General features: G+C 37.3%; 1 protein-coding gene and 1 non-coding gene across 2 annotated transcripts in view; both read left to right on the forward strand.

Moving 5' to 3' along the window:
- Positions 1-20480, forward strand: part of LOC131318446 (diphosphomevalonate decarboxylase 1-like) — a 40225-nt gene extending 19745 nt beyond the window's left edge. The window contains exons 2-11 of the mRNA XM_058348227.1: positions 9595-9844; positions 12540-12738; positions 14019-14082; positions 14283-14346; positions 14432-14512; positions 15332-15418; positions 15683-15840; positions 15960-16008; positions 19799-19923; positions 20062-20480. Of these exons, the coding sequence (XP_058204210.1) occupies positions 9629-9844; positions 12540-12738; positions 14019-14082; positions 14283-14346; positions 14432-14512; positions 15332-15418; positions 15683-15840; positions 15960-16008; positions 19799-19923; positions 20062-20284 (1266 nt within the window). The 5' untranslated portion in view covers positions 9595-9628 and the 3' untranslated portion in view covers positions 20285-20480. The remainder of the gene's footprint in view (positions 1-9594; positions 9845-12539; positions 12739-14018; positions 14083-14282; positions 14347-14431; positions 14513-15331; positions 15419-15682; positions 15841-15959; positions 16009-19798; positions 19924-20061) is intronic.
- Positions 11383-11490, forward strand: LOC131321495 (small nucleolar RNA snoR100). Its single transcript, XR_009198539.1, has one exon. It is a non-coding gene; the product is annotated as a small nucleolar RNA snoR100 (small nucleolar RNA).
- Positions 20481-21368: the final 888 nt, after the last annotated feature.

Here is a 21368-nt window from a genome sequence, read left to right on the forward strand (position 1 = left end):
GAGTCACCGGGGCCCAAGAACGAAGAGTCGAAGACCCGACGAGTGGCCAAGACCGTTGGAAGCCAAGCCAAAGGCCGGAAGTTGAAGAGCCCAAGGATTCGAAGGCATTTTGCTGTATCGATACAGCAAAACGCTGTATCGATACCCAGTTGTAAAGGAGAATCCAGCGGGCCAATTGCAAATGGGTATCGATACAACGTTTTGCTGTATCGATACCGGTTCGCTACGGCGGCCTAGTGGATTCTACTCAACGCTATCCGGTATCGATACAAGAAACCCTTGTATCGTTACCGAAGGCCTTCGTAGTGGATTTTTAGGGCGTTTTTGAGATATTTCGTGAGCGAATGTGGGCTAGTATATATACCCCATTACGTCACAATATCTAGAGATAGCACTTTTTAAAATCTGGAATAGGATTTTACTTTCCTTGTTTCTTACTCTTGCTTGGTCTTCATTGTTCTTGGTGTTCTTAGTTTAATTCTGCACTTTTCTTCTTTAATTAGATGTAGTTTGTTATTTTACTCTTCATTAAAGTTGTAGCTACGCTCTTGATCTATCTTAATCTCTAGTTTAATTTGAATTCTGTCATGTTTTTAATAATTGGCTTTGTTGATTCAATTTCTAGCATGAATGATTAATTAATTAGGCTTGGTCATAGGATGATTAGCACTCCATGACTTGGATTGATCATGCTTTCTCTCAATAAATCCTCATGTTCAGTTGGATAATCAAGGTAGTTCGTGTTTGTCTATCAAAACTTGGCGGTGTTAACCTCTTTGATCATGCATAGGCAAGAGCGAGACTTCTTGTCATGCATGATGCTTGGAGCTATGTCATCCATTGCGTTTGTTAGATGAATACTAGAACTCACTTGGGATTTCAATTCCTTTTCTAGTAAACGGGTTTAATGTCAAATCTTCCGGGTTGGAAGATCGTTGACGCGTATCTCAACCCGAGTAATCAACAAGAAAAGTTGATTGATTCAAGTTATGAGTGTTAAAATCCCCTAGACCCAGCCGCTTAGTTAAATTGTTTTTTAAAACACACTTTTATCGCACTTTTTCTCCGTTTCAAACTATTCCTAAAGTTAGTCGTCTCAAGGCCGCAAAACTTACTTTTACAAATCCAATCGAGCCGTGATGATATTCCTTTGGGTACGATACCCAAACTTCCGGATTATTATGCTTCAAAGGACGTATTAGCCCTATGCTTGGGGCAATCTTATTCTTATTGAGTAGATGACGAAGCACACTATGAATCACGCGCACTATGAGTCCATGAAACATAGCTACATATATGTGTGTGTGTGTGTATTAATCTCTCTATTTCTTCTAAAATGAAAGCATTGTATCTGAAAGGACTAAAATACGGACTGAAATCTATGGGTACTTATGAACACCAATAAATCAAGAAATTTTCTAAGTTGTCCATTAGCCGTTATATCCTCCTCCTATATAAAAAGGAGCAGTTTTTCGGAGGTTTTCCTCCAATTTGGGACGAATTTGCCCCCCAATTGCAAACAGTGCAAACTAGCCATCTGGGTATTTTTGTCTTTTCGGTTTGATCCAGAATGCTTGAACATTATTAGGCCACGTCTCCCCCCTATCCTTTCCTTCATCTTCTGGTTCAGAGGAGAACAACGACAGAGACAGAGAGAGAGAGAGAGAGAGAGAGAGAGAGGAGTTTTAGGGGTTTCTGTCGTTGCTATGCTCCGCCGCTTGCCGTCGAGAGGTAACTTGGGCCTGTTCTTTTCTTTTCGTTTCTTTTTTAACTTTTTCACTTTTGCTACGTGCTTCTGCATTTTCCCGATCGTCCTCCTCTCCTTTCCTTCGTCTGGTTCAGAGAGAGAGAGACAGAGCAGCTAATGCTATTAGCGACGAGATTAATGTTGCTATTAGCGATTCCTTCGGCGGCAACAAATAGATCGGATGCCGGATGGAGAAGTGGAGGATCGACAGCAAGGAGTTGATCGGACGCTGGACAGAATAGAGCGAGATCGAAGGTAGGGCTGAGAATGAGGCTGAGGAACAGATATGAGGTTGATAATCACGGACTCTTGCTCAATTAGAAAAAAGTGTTATGATGCTTTTCGTGTGATTTTTATGTGATGATTTTTTGGGAATCATGCTGAAAAGTTGTTCCGCATATCTGCAACAGATTTGTTAAAGAAACGGACTCTTGCTCAATTATAAAAAAGTGTTATGATGCTTTTCGTGTGATTTTTATGTGATGATTTTTTGGGAATCATGCTGAAAAGTTGTTCCGCATATCTGCAACAGATTTGTTAAAGAACACAATTGATGCAAGTCAAATGCAATCCATTGCTTTTATTGCTTTTACCATCAGACGAAGTGTATGACAGCTTCATATTTTGAATTAGGAAAATTGGGCATTGAAAGAACCGCAGAAAATGAGTCAAATGGCTACTCATGATGCTGCATTTGTTTTGTATGTGGAAGCATACAATTATTTGGTTGAATATCCCAGTGCAAATTCAATGTTGTCCAAGTCCATGAAAAATGTGCTGATGAACCTCCTCCATAGTTTGACTTGGCTGAAATACTTCATTCTCCATCATCGCTTTAAGAGAGCACCAAGCAACTGACATTTCTGGTGCATTTTGGAGAAACACCAGGCACATCGAAAATCACTTACGAGGTTGATCTTGACTCGCCACATGCAATTACCATGTCAAAGAAGAACCAATATAGGGGGAAAAAAAAGACTCCCGTTTTTTAAAGATTAACTTGTGTTGAAGAATATATACCGTCTTAGCTTCAACAACTCATGGGCTTTAGCTTTTCAAAGCCTAACTACAAGTTGCATATGATAGGAAGTGCTGTATATGTTAGACTTAACATATTAGCCTATTAGGTATGATCCCAAAGAACTTTTTAGCTTATGCACTTTTGTTTTTGTTTGGCTAGAAATTGTAATGGGATATATATGTTTCCAACACTAACGTTGCGTTCCTTTTGGTAATCTCAGCCAGTACTCTATCTTCAACGTTTTACCTTGAGTCATTGTTGAGGCAGTGCATGCTTGTATTTTCATGCAAAAAAATGCTATTTTGGTTACCCATATTACAATAAGGCAGGCCAAGCCCAGGTTCAGGCCAAGGTTAGTATTCACCAAGTTGGTGGTTTATGAATTTCATTGACTGTTTCAGACTCCGATTACTACAGTGATTATGTATGTGTCTGTGTTAACGCAGCTGATTCTAAGGACGAGGCCCAACAAGGGAAAGAGCAGAGTGCCAGAATCATCCACCAAGTATGAACATGGCCCGTCAGCCATAAGATAAGTTACATAAAGATTGGTTATATGTTCTATATAGAATATTCCATCAAAATGACTTAATATAGTGTCGTGGCAATTATAAGGCATTTTACTAGGTTTCAGTACTATATAATTTTTCCTTTGTAATTTTTCCATAATGTAGCATTACTTCACAAGAACTATGCTATGATTAGAAGCTTGATTACAATGAAAATTTCCTGCTTGTTGGGCAAAGTTGAGCAAGTAACCCCGCCAACCCCCCCCCCCCCCCCCCATCTCTCGATCATCACTTGGGAGGTGTTATTGTAGTACTCCCTCCGTCCCGATTTGTTTGTCTCTTTTCGCTATTTGGGACCTCTTACAAAATTGTCTATATGTTTCAATTTATAATATTTTTTATATACAATATGGATCTTATTTGATAGGTCTCAATTAGATCTAAAATATGATGTTTCGAAATTATGTAAAACATTATAGATTGTGAAATATAAATAATTTTTTAAAAGGCACGTATGTAGAAATTGGACAAATACACTGGGACGGAGGGAGTAGTTTTTTGCATTTCCGATTTCATTAATTGAAGTTCGATAGCTTTGAGATTTCTATGCAGAGAACTCTTATATATATACTCGGAGAACCATTGTCACAATGCCTAATAGAGTACATTTTGTCTCATGTTTATATTGTGTGACTCCTTTTAGTCAAGAGTTGTCCTATTCTTTGGCTAATTCCCTTAAAACTTATGATCCTATTCTTTTGGTAAATTCTAATAAAATTTATGGATGAATGGAATTTCTCAGGAGAGCCAACTGACCCTTCGAATTTTGATATGGCACGTGGTAGAATGTAGTAGATGTAGGTGATTGAGACTATATCTTGTGCTGCAAGGGCCCCTTATATTATGCTATCCATTTTACGATTTTTGCCTGTGCTTTCCCCAAAAGGTTGTATGGTGATACTTGCGCTGTACTTCTTGGATATACATAATCATGGAAGGTTTGTGCATTGGATGTTTGATTCTTAGTTATGGGTTATGTGTAGACTTAGTAGTCCATGGGATCGGTTGTTCTTGTTTAAATGCAGATCTAAGTATTGCATGTCTAAGCATTACTAAGTTTGGTTTACCCAGGTTGCGAGTTTTACAACAATCCACTAGATGACCAAATTGGTGAGATTATTTCAACTTCTTTGGAATGAGTGTTAAAATATGTGTATACAGTATGTTGTTTTGAATCGATTTAGTGTGTTTGAAGCTTATGATCTGTGAATCTTGGTGATTAGTCAAGGACGATCAAAATTGTTTGATAAAATGTTCCAATGCTTTTGATAACTACATAGATGCAAAGCTTAACCTTGTGATTTGCACACAATGTTCTCGATATTTTTATATTTATATTTGCATTTGCGTCGTTCATTGTGATTGTTTGATTTAGTATGCAAGGATGAGTCGAGGATCCTTTGGCTTGGTGGTTCTTCTTGAATCAGTTGAGTACATAATTGCACGACAGTGAATGTGAAGTAGCATCTACACCCAAATTCTTTATGGGGAAAATGGGTTTTGGAGGCTAATCAAAACCCAGTTATTCAATTCGTAGTTTGAAAGTAGATTATCCATTGGAGGAACTTTTGTCCCCATTTTGGAGAAATAACGAATCATTGGAAGTACTCTTATACCTTGCTTCTGTGGAACTATTTTCCAGCTTAAGTATTCTGTTTCAGAATTGACCCAATTTCTTTGTCGTTGACTTGTCTGCTACTTGCTCTCATCATGAATCTAAAGCCCTCCTTTAACAACTTTGAGGGCTTTTTTTTGCCCTAATAATTTTGATGGAGATAAGTGGGCCATCTGGATAAATCTCTTGGATTCAAGGTGGACTGAAAGGTGTTGATGCAAGGAATATCGAATATTACTGAATGAATTTTCCATTCTCAACTACAATCTGGTTCACAGTTAAAGCACTAATCAGTGAGCAGTAATAAGAATGCTATGTTATTACTCCTATGTCCCCGATAATTGCTTGTGTCCAATGAATTCTGTAAAATACTAATGGCGCTTTGGGACAATTTATTGTATTTTTTACTAAGTACTTTCTGTTATCCAGCTTCTGGATAAACATATGAGTAGGGCAATAAGAGATGGAACGAGCCTTGGCTTAGAAAAGTGTTTTCCTTCTCTAGCTTTTCACTTCAATTATTGCTCTACTTCTTCTTTTTTATAATCTAAAAGGGCGGACAATTTTGCTTCCAAATATTCTTGCTTCGTAGTAGCTACATAAACTTGTACATATAAGCCTATGTACTTTGCACTAGAATAACTGCAACAACAAATTCTTTAATATATGTTGTTTTAAAACCCAAAAAGATTACTGCCCCCAAACATAGCTTCTTCCATTCAACGGGCATGGCATTCGTGCCTTGCACGAACGGAGAACCTAGTAAAAATAAAAAAAACCACAAATAAATCAATTAAACACGAATAAATCGTGAAAAGACGAGTTTGGGACATGTCTCTGCCTTCTTGGCAAGAGCCCATAAGAGCTTGGACATAGCAGCTTTATTCCAATCCTTTAACCCTCTAAAACCCAACCCACCTTTTTTGGGCAAACAAACATAATCACATTTGATCTTAGCCCCAAAAGTCTTATTTAACTCCCTTGGGCCTATGGACTAGTGCTTGATGAGAATTCATGAGGTTGGCTGATTTCTGTTCCACATTGTTTGAAACTCACCCCACAATCGTTTTGCTAGCCACTAAACATCATGACATAACATTAGTTACTACAACCTGACCAAATTCATTTGCATTGTAAACTTCTTGCGAAATAAAACTCTATCTTATAGGCCTCATAAATGGAGACTTCTAGCTAGGGTGTTCCACTTTTTTCCCCCTTATTTTGGGAATTGATTTTGCCATTCCCTTTTTTGTTAATGTCAATTCTTTTCTCTCACAAAACAAATCATCTAATAAGACAAAAGAGGAGTGACATTAATGAGGCTTACATTATTTCTAGGATACTCCACTTTGTTCCTAGGAGGAATTTTAAATCTCTCAGTATCCTAAAGTAACTTAAAATTTTCAGCATTTTTTCGGTTGATATTTTGGTTCCTAAAGTTGGATTAGCAGCCACTAGTCCTAGTCACTACACTCAATGAGTTAGGGTGTGTTCCACTAACTAAAATAAATATTCATTTGTTGAATTAAATGTGATATATTAGAGAGAATAATCTGTCTTGTAAAACGCGAAATAAATACTTAAAAAATAAAAACTTTAGCAGAACGGGGCCAACAATCTTCATCCTAACCTCGGCCGAAGCTTTCTCAGGAGTTCTCTTTTTCAAGGCAACCTTCAATATGAAATTGATTGAAGCTGCTAGAAGTTGAAACCCGAATTTGGTTTCTCTGTCAATCTCGACTTGAAGATATTATGGCAACAATCTTTTAGAGAACTAGGTTTTTCGCCGTCGTGCAAGCACGAAGATTTCGTGCCCGTGGAATCTGTTAAAAATGAGATTTTTCGAAAATATCGTATACAACGCACAATCTCCAATCACTGATCACTTTTGTGACAATTGCCTTATTAACGTCTATTTAGTTTCAATTCGGGCACGAATACCCTCAGGATACCTTTTGTCCAATTTCTACATTCATGTAGCAATTCAAATTACAATAATATCACAAAATAAATATTCAGCCAAATAATTAATTACTACATTTAAAATTAAGTCTATTTCTCAGATTTATAATTTATAAAACATTTTCACTATTTATCTATTTAACTACTATATTATTATTCATAGATTTTAGAAACTAATTTTTATTCGAAAGCGCATATTACTAAATTTAGCATTTTCTTAATTTTATTTTTTTAACAACAAAATACAATAAATTTTTAATATTAAATCTTTATAATGAGTAATTAGGTCTAATCAATATTTATTGGGGTTAAATATTAACTAATATATAATCTAAAATAAATCTAATTAACTATACAACAAAATGAATAAAAATAAATAGTGTATGAACAAATACTTGTGTTAATCATCATATTTATAAATAGATACTTTCTACAAATTTCATTGGTAAACATGTTTTTTGCTTTTATAAAAAGTTTCTCCTACGTTTCTTAATGCTATTTACTGATTAAAATCCCCTTTTGTTTTATATCATCTATTGATTTAATAAACCTGCACTTGTCCTCTTGCACACAATTCAACCACTTATCTCCGTCAGTGATTCACCATGATCTTGCGAATAATCATCAATTTACGTATAAAAACATTTTCAGGCTAAGTCACTGATTTTCTATCATAAACAGGACTAAATATTAATGAAAACAGGACTAAATAATAATTAATTAAATTCTGAAATTAAAAACAGGTTACCATCTTCAACAGGAATTAAGTTTTTGTCCTAACTCCATTAAAATACAAATTGAGTTACGGGTTTCCGAAAAACTAACTCAAACACGATTTTAAGTTCGGGTAAGTGTTGCACGGTGTCTGTAGTTCACTGTAGTGGTTTCGAAAACTCGAGGCGGGGTCCGGTGGAGCTTTGACGGGGCCCGCGGTGGCGATGTAGGCATGAAACCCACTGTTTTTTTTTTTTTAGACCACCGGGGTGGAAACGGGTGGTGGTGAACGGAGGGGAGGGAGGTGGCTGCCGTGAGAGGTGGTGGTGATGGCAGGAGGTCGGGCCGAGGAGTGGCCGACCGAGGTGGGTGGTTGTCGAGGAGCGGCGGTCAAGCCGGAGATGGTGGAGCCGAGGAGGTGGGGGCTCGGTGGGTCGGGCTCACGGTGGTGGACAGAGAACACCGGAGGAGGTGGAGGAGGTGACTGGTGGTGCGGGGTGGAGGGGGCCGAAAACACCCCAGCAGAACCACGGTTTTACGAAAACACCCCGCAGATTAAAAAGACCAAATTACCCATCATCACAAACCTGGCCAGCTCCAATCCAGGGGCTTAATTGGAAAAAATGGACAAAAATGGCCAAACCCTTTTAACGTTTTTTTATTAACAGGTTAGATAAGATCCAAATTCCTGAAATCTGAGAAATACAACAATGCATCCATCGATCTCCTTATTACACGTGTCATTTGTAAGCACTTACTATTGTACGGTTGATCTCAGACCTGAAAATGTTCAGAGTTATTATTCATATCACACTATAATAATAAGTAAAGACTTGGGGGACGGAAAGTGTAACTTGTACATAGATTTTGATGGGAAATAAATTACAAGCTCATACCTATTTTTTAAGAATCTCAAACGTTTGATTGTCTTAACTCGATGAATATAAAAACGGGATCAGAAAACTTAAAACAAACGTCATAACAGTATGAACAACTAATGGAAATTCTATGAGGTATGCACAGTACTTAAAACAAACGTCATAACAGTATGAACAACTAATGGAAATTCTATGAGGTATGCACAGTACTTAAAACAAACGTCAGAGATTGCACATAACTTTTGTGGATTATTAATTCGTCTCGACGAGAGGAATCGGAAAAGTATTTCTTTTAATTTTTACCCAAATATTTTGGAAAAATATCCCACTTTTCAGCAAAAAAAAGTTAAAAAGTTGGCCTTTTGAACTTAAAATTGGATATTTCCGTCCGATACCTCTCGTTGAGACGAATCAATAATCCAAAAATTTGATGTAAAACTAACGAATGCGAATTTTTTCTGGATAAGGACAAAACCTCAAAAAGTCCTTTTAGCTAAGTGCAACTCATTCTTATTTTTTGCTTTATAAGACAAGTCATTCTCTCACAATACATCACATTTAATTCATTTTAAAATGAATTAAAGGTGAGAAAATGAATTAAAGGTGATGTATTATGAGAGAATATCTTATTTCGTAAAACGAAAAATATATATTTAAAAATAAGACCCTTAGCGGAATGAGACATTTTATTTAAAAAGTTTCCCTTAGCGGAACAATGCCTTAGGTTTTTATTGTTGTAGATAATATAGAGTGTCCTAGACCAATTTGCACGAACCAAACTAATCCTTATGCTTACGCACGAGAATAAGATGATTCCAATAATTACTCACGAGAATAAGGTGATCCCAAAAATTGTTTGGCAAAGAGAACTTCAATATGAGACCTTTGTAGGGAGCCACTCATGAGTCCCAAACCAAGATGCTAGGCCAACTCCATGGGGTTAATTAATGGGCCCTTAATTAATTACACTGTTATTTTTGTTGAAGGACTCAACAGTCAACACTCCCCCCAAAAAGGAAACTCCTTCTTCCCATCTCGCTACGTTCTCTCTCATAGTATTCCAATCTCCTCTGAAACAGGCAGCTGAATTTGGATTCGGAAAGCATTCGATTCCAACTTGAAATGGCTGATCAATCCAAGAGATGGATTTTGATGACAACGGCTCAGACGCCCACAAACATAGCAGTAATCAAGTACTGGGGCAAGAGGGACGAAAACCTGATACTACCCATTAACGATAGCATCAGCGTGACTCTGGATCCGGAGCATCTTTGCACTACCACCACTGTCGCTGTTAGCCCTAGCTTTGACAGGGATCGCATGTGGCTCAATAAAAAGGTCATAAAAAAGAGTAACTTTATTACTACTATTCTGGGTATCTTTCATTTCTGGTGTTTCATCTTCTTGTGTTAATGTAAGTTTAAGGCTCTGTTTGGAATATAGGGAAAGGAAAAGTAAAGAAAGGAAAATAAAATAGAAGGAAAATGAAAGGAAAATTGGAGGAAAAATTTACTGAAAAATTTACCATTCACTTACGGTTAAAATTTTTATTTTCTTCACTTTTTTTCTTCAAACCAAACAATGGAAAATCTTTTCCTTTCCATAGGTTCCAAACAGAGCCTTATTTTCCTGTTTGGTTGCTAAGAAAACTGTTATAGGCCCGGTTCCGCTTTTTTTCAAAAATTTCAAACTCAAATATAAAGAAAATGAAAAAATAATTTTCAATTTTTTTTGCACCGTTTAAAAAGATCTTAACAGAGATCTATTAAACATGATCCATATTAGTAGAAAAATTATTTGCGTAAACAAATAATTTTTGACCTTGAGATTACTTCTTTTTCTTAAAGTTCCTTTTTTTTAGAATGTGGAACGGCACCATAATAAGGCCAAGAAGTGAAAATAGGGAAGCGAAAATAGGGAAGAGAAACCTGAATCTTATTTCTAGTTTAGTGTAGTAAGGCGGGCGGGCGGGCACAATGACAAGCACACTATGGAGCACGGGTACCAGTACGCGGTACGGGTACGGGTACGGAAAACGGCAAAACCCCAAAAAAGTAGGGTACGGGTACGGTGGGGGTACGGCAAATAGATATATAATTTTTTTTCTATTTTTTATTGCTTTAAATGAAATATAAACCCATTTTACCAACAAAAAGTAACATAGATAAAAGTTCGAAGTTCATACATTAAGTTCAACGTGCCTAGATCAAAGCTAGACGAGTTCCTTGTTCCTTACATACCAACAGTACTTACAAACATTGACTCAGTGTAAACGTGCATGTGTATATAAAAGAGAGAGAACTTACGTCTTCTATTCCGATTTGGAGCCCTAGACCGCTGCCTCTCTCAGTGACTCAGTAAACGTGTATGTGTATATAAAAGACAAAAATTACGCAATAAGCCCATATTTTATAATATTTACAAAAAAATCCCTGAAATTTTGAAAAAATCATTTTGGGCTAAAACCTACCCATGCCGTACCCTAGCCGTACCCAAAATTATCAAAAGCACCCGATCAAATTTTGCCATACCCGGTACGTTTTTGCCGTACCGGCGCCGTACCCGTACCCGGTACGGGTACGGCGACATTTCTGAAGTACACGTGCTTCATAGCAAGCACATGACCGTGTCATGCATTGCCTAGCCCGGTGACAAACACATGTCACCCTTTTTATAGAGGTGGAGGGCTGAGTATGATAGATGAGGCTCTATGAGAGTTGAGTGTTCTAATCTGCATTCCGAATAGTAGGTTGCGGCATAAGTACAAATAATGTATTACGTTCTCTTGGGATGTGCGACTTTCTCTAATTTCTTTTTGTTTTTTGTGCACATTGAATCGTCTTATTCTTGTTTGTGCTTTCCAATGCTCTGGACTATGATTGAAAAAGCAGGGTAATGTGCATAGAAATTGATTTGGGTCTCTAGGCCTGCCTTCTCTCATGCACTTCAGCTTTGATTTGGGAGCATAGTTCTACAACAAAACGTCCCTTTAGCTCCTCACAAGGTATCGGGGAGCCACTATTTTAGTGGTATTCTAAGAACAATCACTATTTTAGTGGCTGATGTGCATACATTGCCAAATGTTAGGTTTGTCTCCAATCCTCTTAGAATTTTTCTGTGATGCCCCACAGTGATATTGGGGCATGGATACCCATAAATATGAACATTTAGAGTGAAAAATGGATAAATCTCAGCTATTAGATCAAAACCACTCACAAAAACAAGGTGGTTTTATGATTTTTCCTCATCCCACACTTACCACAATATATGGCTATACTTGCCACAATGTATGATCACACTTACCACAATGTTTGGTCATACTTACCACAATGCATGACCGTACTTACCACAATGTATGGCCATAATCTATACTTCAACGGTTGAGGGAAAATGAGGCATGGATGCCCCAAAACCAGATTGGGGCATCATAGCCGGATCTGACTGAGCGACTTACATTAGGCTCGGACTAACAGTTCTCGACCATTTACATCCTCTTGCCCAATCCTGAGTGCTAAGTAACCTGTATCTTGCACCCTGCCGAGCACTTCAAGGACATGAGGCTCAGACCATAAAGCGTTCAGACATTCGGCACACTCCACCTCCCCCGCCCATATCCCCAATGAGTGGGGACTAGATGAGTTCTGTTATTGTTGTTATTGTTGATTAGTCTTATTCTTACATAACATGTTGTTTGGGTTATATGTGAATAGCTGGCTAAAATTGTAGTTGAGTTGAAAGTATTGTTTGTTTAGGTCTTAATTTCTTAAAGGGCTTTTCTAGCTTGTTGCCTCTTCATTTCTGCATTGTTTCTTTTTTCCTCTTATTATCTGGATCTGTGATTCTTACCTCAATTTGGTTGCTGGGAATATTTAAAAACTTGGGAGAGAACTTACGACATGCAGGAACTTATACACGTGGTTCGCATTTCTAAGAAGCTGTATAGCTTGCTTGTGATGACTGTAATTTGCTTCTCTATTTTTGGTGTTGATTGCTGGCACTTTTTTTCTGTTTGTTCTTTGGCTGGTTACCATAGGAGATTTCCCTTTCCAGTGACAGATACCAGAGGTGCTTAAGGGAAATCCGGTCCCGTGCTAATGATTTTGAGGATGAAAAAAAGGGCATCAAAATCACTAAAGAGGATTGGGAGAACCTGCATGTCCACATTGATTCTTATAACAATTTCCCTACTGCTGCTGGTTTGGCTTCCTCAGCTGCCGGTTTTGCCTGCTTTGGTAAAAAACTGTTTTTCTCTTCTTCTGGGCTTATTGCGTGCATTTGTCTTCTTCATTCTACTGATTCACACTATAAAATTTATGATAATTTGATCCGTACAATCCCGCTTATTCACAACCACTAAGTCACTTGTGCTATTAAGGTATGAACTTGTTTGATATTGATTAACTATAACAGGGTGCTTCTTTTCACTCTGGGGTTCCAATAATCCTTTTCGAAATACTCCTTTGTTACTTTCCAACAATCTTTTGCTTCCATGATGTAAAGATGGATGATTTTGTTTATTTGGAGAAAGATAAAAATTTCATTGGGAAGTCATCCCGGGTTCTCTACAAGTTTATGATTTATGTCTTTTCAATGGCTCATCGATATCTTCTTTCTGCTTTTCATGGTCGTCGTAAATTTTAAGCTAAAGACATGTGGAGATGCACAAATTTGTATTTGGAGACAAACATAATGCAATTGAGTGGAGCGGAATGAAAGAGTGACAAATGCAGACATATTGACTTGAACCCAACTACTCAAGACATCATAGAAACCAAAACTTTTGACAACCATGGTATATCACAAGTTGCCCTAAGCATAAGCTATCAGGAAGTTCGCCCAACAATGTACGACACATTTTTCTTCTAATCTTGAGGTGCATTCTAGGCTTGCTAATACATTCTGGCTATTTACTTATAAAAACAATACTCCATAATAATCCATGGCCGAGAGAATAAACAAATTTTGGAAGGGCAAATAAATTCTTTGCTACATTGGATTTACTCTGATGTTTATTAGGATAGTACTTGTTACATGCCCAAACCTTCTAATCAGTCATGTAATTGTTTTTTTTACTTATTTCTGATTAACTATTTTTATTGTAGAGCACTGTGAAGTGTGAAATGTGCACTTTAAGTGCCACACAACTTGACCTATCTCTTTCCATTAGTAAATTTATTGTTGATGTCCCTAATCTTTCTTATAACTATTTTGCTGTCATGGCCAGGTAAACATAAGGCAATTTACTACTAAATCTCTGGATCCCAACGAGAGATCAATTCTTAAGTACATGAGAATTGCTATAGGTTTACTATCTAATGTAACTATGTTTTCTAGCTTCTATCTATGAGATGAAATTGCATACTCGTGTCATCTATGTATTTTCTGCTAACTAGCTTAAGGGAAGCTGCTTAATCTATTTTCTTGTGAACAGCCTGCTTTAGTGACGATACATTGTATCTTAGATTTAACTGTTTCAATTGGGTTCGACTGATGCTTAAATTTCTCCATGCAGTTTTTTCCCTTGCAAGGCTAATGAATTTGAAAGAAGATCTAGAAAAACTTTCTGCCATAGCAAGGTGTTCATAATTTAGTTGATTTGTTTCTATTTTATCCTGTGCTAATGGCTTGGTATTGCAGTTACTTTCTGCATTGTGATATTCTTTCTGCCTGATGTTTTTCATTAACTTATGTAATTTCTTAATTAGTTTTATCTGAGATACACATATCCAACTAGCCATGGCTGTGATATTCACAATTCGTACTCATTCACATATAGGCAAGGCTCAGGTAGCGCTTGTCGCAGTTTATATGGTGGATTTGTCAAGTGGAACATGGGAAAAGTAAGTTTGATTTCCTACTGTTAGTGATGCTATATGCGTAATGCTTTAGGATGGTAGTCTGACTTTTCTTTCCTGAATTTGGTAGAATGACGATGGGAGCGACAGCGTTGCTGTTCAACTTGCAGATGAGAAGCACTGGGATGATCTTGTCATTATTATTGCTGTGGTACTTACCTTTCTTTCATTGGGCATAGTTTTGTCCAAAACAACAGTGGCTTCTATTCGATATATGGAAATTATCTTCCCCCAAGAATGCATGCGAACAACCCGATCCCTCATGGTCTGCAATTCAGAGTAGCTTGCGGTCCTGGCCTCTCATATCTAAGTTGCTTGTTTGTATGGTTTATTTCTGTTCTTTTGGTGAGCTACTATTTATACTACATTTCATAGGGCGGGTATGTGTATGCAAGATCATTTATCAAGATCTCCGCTTTCGACTATTTAGCCCCTGTACTAGGGATGATGTGATATGACAAAAAAGATCCTTTTCTAGTGCTTCATAAGTTATTCTTTTGGCGTTTTTCCTTTTTTGGAGAGGGGTGGGGGGAGTTGCCTTTTGTTGTTGTTTTTTGTGCAGTTTCTTCCAGTAATGTTGGTTTTAGCAGCTAGAATAATTAATTTTGAGGCACATGCTGTTCACTGTGATTATGATGGATGCACTTGGTTAGTTTCTCAGGTGATATTGGGATTGACTTGTAGTTGATTGTGGTTCATAATCACTCCATTTAAGCCAATCATCTTCAAGCCTATAAAGTGTGTTTGATGGGTTCAAAAATGTCTTTGGTGTCATTCTGCTAGCTTGATATTGGGAATATGTTGTAATACTCATTTGTGTTAGTAATGATATACTTGTGGGGAAAGCAAATTTACAGTATTTATACATTGATCCCTTGAACGAGCAGATTAGGAATTTTGGGAAGTGATACCATACTGTATTCTAAACCTCCCTGATTTAATAACCGGTAGGTTCTTCTGTTGATTTCAGGTAAGTTCACGGCAGAAGGAAACAAGTAGCACCACAGGAATGCGTGAGACTGTTGAAACAAGTAAGCTCATACAGCATAGAGCAAAGGTATTTCTTTGTCCTCTGACCTGTCTAATTCACTTAAATATTGCTCCATACATAATTAACCAGGTTACTATTAAAGTCCACTTAAAAGCATGAACTTTCTTCAATGGTTCTTAACGTAGATTGTTCAACGATATGTTGCCTTACGATTTTCATGACCTCTTTTTGGAGCAGAATTTTTTTCTTAAATATGATGCGTGTAGTTCACACAGAATATTGGTAGTTGAATCAAACTCATTATGTTTTTTCAATCCTCTTTTGGAACAGGAAGTTGTACCAAAACGAATTGTTGATATGGAAGAAGCCATTAAAAATCGTGATTTCCCATCTTTTGCACGTTTGGCTTGTTCCGATAGCAACCAGTTTCATGCAGTCTGCCTGGATACATCTCCCCCTATATTCTACATGAACGACACATCCCATAGGCATGTCATTTTCACATTTCCTCCTCCTCAACTTTGGCTGGCAGGATAATCGTTGATTAGTTTTATGAGCTGCATCATATCTTTCTAATACTTATCTTGGCAAGGGTGTAATCTTTCAGGATAATTGGTTGCGTTGAGAAATGGAACAGCGCAGAAGGTTCACCCCAGGTTTGTGCTATCTTATTCAGGTTTTGTGCACCCTTCTAATTGCATGACATACAGATTGATGTCATGATGTGTGTCCCTTATTAGATAATGGGAAGATATCTCCGGCGTAGAAGATTATTTTCCGCTGTATTGTGAGAAAAATGAGTAAAAAATTCGGTTTTTGGGTAATTAAACCAGCTACACTACATCCATATTCTGCCAACTAGGTACATACCTAATATACCATCCAAAGGGTAATCAAAAGGGCTACATTTTATGCTTATTCCGCCACCCTAGGTACATGTCTAATCTACCCTCCGGCACCCTCTAATTTGCCAGGAGACGATACTGGGAGGCCTTTCTATGATATGTACTTCAAACCACAAAAACAAAATATTGAAGATTGAACTACTATCCCTCTGGGAGGCATTTGAATTTCCTTTTTGTTTTTCTATGTTCTATTAATTTTTTCCCTCGTCTGGGTTGAGGTGAAATTGGATGCTACTGGTAACGTAACTGCTTGTTCAATCACTTCTCAAACTATTGCAAACATGAGAAGAAGAGTCTTGGCATCGCAGTCCATATCTTAGTTGCACGAAGCGGGAGCGGGAACGGAGGTAGGGGAGCAGATGATCATAGAAGTGTGGGAGCATTTCGGAAAAATTATTAAAGTTATAAATATTTTTATATATTTTAAATTAATATAGTTAAATGTCAAAAATAAAATATTATTCAACCACTTAAATTGCAAAGCGTAAAAATATTTATAATTTTAATATGTGATTTCAAGCTTCCAGTTGATCTTAGTTGCACGAAGCGGGGGTAGGAGCGAGATCAGGGGCGGAGGATTATAGGAGCTCCTCTTTCGGGACGGGGAGCGTCATGAATATATTTCATGCAAGAAAGTATTATTATGCGTCATTCATGTCAATTGCAAAGATAGTCTTAAACTCTAAGTGACTAAGTAATATTATGGTTATATTAAGTAATTGAGCAAATTTAAGTTAATAAATTTATAGTATCTTATCATTACTTTGTCTTTTCTCTTGCTTGGTGTCTTTTGTTTTTGTTACTTTTGGGATTTATATGCCTAAGAGGTTCTAAGCGGGTTCCTTTCTCAATGGGAGCGAGGTTCCTAGGAAGGAGTGCAGGAGCGAGGTTCCGAGGTGGATTCACCACCCACATAGGAGGTTCCTGCAACTAAGGTCCATATTCCATAAGCATCACAGACTAGGTATCTTGGATTCCTATACGTACCGATTTCTGAATTCCCACAGATAACTTAACAGAAACAATATAAGTACATGTTCAGTTTAATCCGATCATTATCCAAACATAAATTCCTCCACAAAACAAGATCCAGGTACAACATCAGGACATAAATGCATCGCATGGTCCGGAAAAGCTTCAGAAGCTCTGAAATTTCTCTAAAAGCTCAGCTCTATAGTTGCTTCATTTCTGACTTCATCGTTTATAGACCATAAACAGGTTCATGAAATTGAGTTGAGTTCACTGCCTTAACTTTTGCATCGTAGTTTTTTTATGCTTTGCCATTAACGAGTCTTCATTGTATACTAATGTGCATATGAAAGTAAAAACTTAATAGTTTTTTTATGCTTTGCCATTAACGAGTCTTCATTGTATACTAATGTGCATATGAAAGTAAAAACTTAATTGTCAAGGCCTGTTGCATAGGACTGACTATCCATATGTTCAAATCAGAAATTTGTTAGCAACCTTGAATAGACTAGTTATTTCAGGTTCCATACTGGTTCTCCTCATTTAATAAATAGATTCATACCGGTCTTCATCTCTAATTGCTTCATGTTGGTTGTTCAGGAAAAGTGACTTGTCACACCCCAAAATGGGAAGTGACCGGCCATGAATCACAAGACTGAAACTCGTAGAACATGCAGCCTAAAAAGAAATTTGATTAAAAACCAAGGCAATGAACTAATAAACGTTCAACCATTTTATTTTATTTTATTAAGAACAACTCCAACCAATTAAGTTCAATAAAAAGTATGGGGCACAACCATCCCATGAACCAACCAATATTCAGTGATCCAACAATAATAAAGAGGAGTCGTTATCTGACAATTGTTTCTAATGCGGAAGCGATTTATTAAAATAAAATTTGAATGAGACCCTAAGGAGGTCAACAAAAGAAATCCCCGAGATGCCACTAGAGTCATTGCCTAACTCTCCAACTTGCCTGAAAGAGAAGTTGGATAAAAATCTGTCAGCTGACGAGTTCAGTGAATAGCAAGTATGTTTATTAAATAAAGTTGAAAGCGAGGATGAAAATAATTTACCATTGAACATAATTGGCATACGAGGTGTCCAAGAGAATAATAAGTAAATCAATAAAGCATTTAACCAATAAATATTCTTGGTGGTGATCACAACATTAACTCCATCAACAATGGGGAGCCACAATCAAACAATACCATGGCCAAAATAAATCTCATCAAAATTTGATCCAATATCGAACTTAGAGTCACCAAGGTTGGCAGCCCGTGGTACTTTTCCCTAAGACGATCCGGCGAAAGAAAGCCGTTGAGCATTAGGGTCATCTGCCTAACACGGTCTTTTCCCCAATGGCCAGGGTCACCAACACGAAGAGGAATAATTTTCCTGGATTTCCGAAATAAATGTTTCCATTAATATCCACCAAGTTCTCACTAAAAAGAATATTAACAATTGATCTTAGAAAATTCATCGCATGCCAATTTATAGAACAATTTATAAACAGCTTTGAGTCTCCGAATAACATCATATAAATTTCTTAAGGAAATACTTCTAAGGGACACATGGAACTTTTGAAAATACGTAACATACTTAACTACTCACCTGGGTCCGAAGATAATGCAAATCGATCAACGAGAAATGAAGTTATCCTGAGCAAAATAGCAAAACATCGAATGACCGACTATTCAATACACACTAGGTAAATACCACTCACTATCCAAATAAAATAAGAACCTAGCCTAATCCTAATTACTAACCATCAGACGCAAACCGAAACCCAAATCTACACTGCCACGCTACTACTTTCTTCCTCCAATTCTCCCATAACAATTTCCTGTTCAAACCTTCGCACTCCAGAAGTGAAGTAATAAGTGTTAATATTAGAATCATTCTACAAATCCCTTAAACAAAACTCCTCTTGCACTGAATCACCACATGCACCGCCACACAACCCAAAATCACCTCCAAACTCCATGGTCCAATAGCATGATGAAAAGGAAATAATTCTCGCCAGAGAACTTTGTGCAAAACTAAGCAAAACCCAATTTTCCCTTTATTAACTCCACTGATCCACACTTTCAATAAAGCCAAGTTTTATTTTCTTGTTGAAGTCCCTAAACTACTGTAACATGGAAAGGAAAGAAGGAAGACGAACAAGAAGGAAAATGAACATACCACTTCGGCAAATCTTCCACCAAGCAAAATCCTCGATTGCGCCCGCTCCCCCCCCCCCCCCCCCCCCCCCCCCCCCCTCCTTCTTAATCGAACGATATACTCCAATATAAAACCCTAGTCTCATATTACTGACCCACGTTCTCCCCTAAATAATATGTAACCACTTAATAAAAATATTTAATACGGTACAACACTGAATACTAAAACTAGACTTATACCCCAACACTATTATAGTGCCAACAACAGTTATTCTATGTGGAGAGAGAAAATATCAATTAGGATTCAAACCATAAAAATCTTCTCCTTTTTTTTTATTACAAAAATATAATTATTAGGAATAAGAAAAGACGGGGTGTAACATGACTGATCTTGATATGTTTGACAGGTAGCTTACACTTTTGACGCGGGGCCAAATGCAGTTCTGATTGCGCGCAATAGAAAGGTTGCTGCCCTTTTGCTTCAAAGGTTGCTTTTCCATTTTCCCCCGCATCCAGATACTGATATGGACAGGTATCTTGCGTCTACAACTTCACTTGGCAAAGCAATCTCTAATTCTAGTTCCTCTGATTTCCAAAAGCATTGTTGTTTTGAAGAAGTCTGGGATGATAAGTTCTTTGATAATGTCTTTTATCTATTTTGGGGGCCCAGTTATGTTATCGGTGATAAGTCTATACTACAAGATGCTGGGGTTAAGGACATAAACGATGTGGAAGCTCTGCCGCCACCTCCGGAAATAAAGGGCAACATTCCAGCCCAGAAGTACATGGGGGATGTCAGTTACTTCATCTGCACAAGACCTGGGAGAGGTCCTGTTTTACTTGGTGATGAAAGCCTTGCTCTCCTCAGCCTTGAAACTGGGCTGCCTAAGTGAAGAGACCGAAACTGCATTCCGTGAATTCCAGTATGTGTTGCTCTCTCTATTGCATTTCTATCACCACCTGAGATTTTCCGTTTTTATCGTGTCAAGGTTTTTGTATCATCTGCTTTGGTACAGGAAAGAATTTATGAACCTGGATCAATATTGCCAATTTTCCAGCTTTTGAAACAATTCTATGTGAAGTTCTAAATGGGTGTTGTTTGGATTGTTTCGTTGCCCAACTTATTATGGGACTGCAATATTACAATGCTGTAAGGACGGTTTCTAGAAGAGTTGTTGGATTGTTGTTGGCTAGAGAAAAGAGAAGGCCAAAAATGGTTAAATATGGAGGTGATGGAGTGATGTGGGAGGTGATGGTTAGGAAGCAATGTAGTTTAGGATTTTAATTGGGTAGGAATTTAATAGTTAGTTTCTAGTTACATCTTATTTAGTCACAAAATCATCTAATTTAAATAAGTGATTTTTTATTTAGAATAAAATTACTCTAATTGTAAAAATAAAAATTAAGGCTAAAATTAGGATCATTACAGTTTGATATCCGATAAATATGACTTTTTGCAAGATTGGAGTTCTCAACAAGTTCTACAAAGTGAACTGTTTAGATCATCAAACCAGAACTACACGAGCCTGCATATAGTCCAATTGCGCGCTACAGTTGGATTAGCCCAACTGGCAAGAATCCAACTCCTTTTGTCAAACAAAATCAGTTATAACTGTATTTTTCCCAAGGCAAATACATTCTAAAAACATCGATATCATAGTCCAATTAAGCTAAATTTCTATGGGGACTATCTACTTGACAAGGCAAACAAAATAAACAATTTATATCAAATAACATGACCCAGGATGGATCCTATAATGGGTGCACAACACACGTGTTCTAGACAAAGCGTTTGGAAACAAACAGAAAAAAACTAGGAATATTTCTACATGTTAGTTAGTTAGTGTCACAACATGAGTGGCATGTAAGGGCTACGGGTATACGTTTAGTAAAGAAAATTGTGTTAGTTGAGGAAAAAAACGGCAACATGAACAAAACTTGAATAAACTAAGGGCCTGTTTGGCCGCTGCATTTATA

The sequence above is a fragment of the Rhododendron vialii genome, chromosome 3a, assembly GCF_030253575.1.
Source record: "Rhododendron vialii isolate Sample 1 chromosome 3a, ASM3025357v1".
NCBI classification, from domain to species: Eukaryota; Viridiplantae; Streptophyta; class Magnoliopsida; order Ericales; family Ericaceae; genus Rhododendron; species Rhododendron vialii.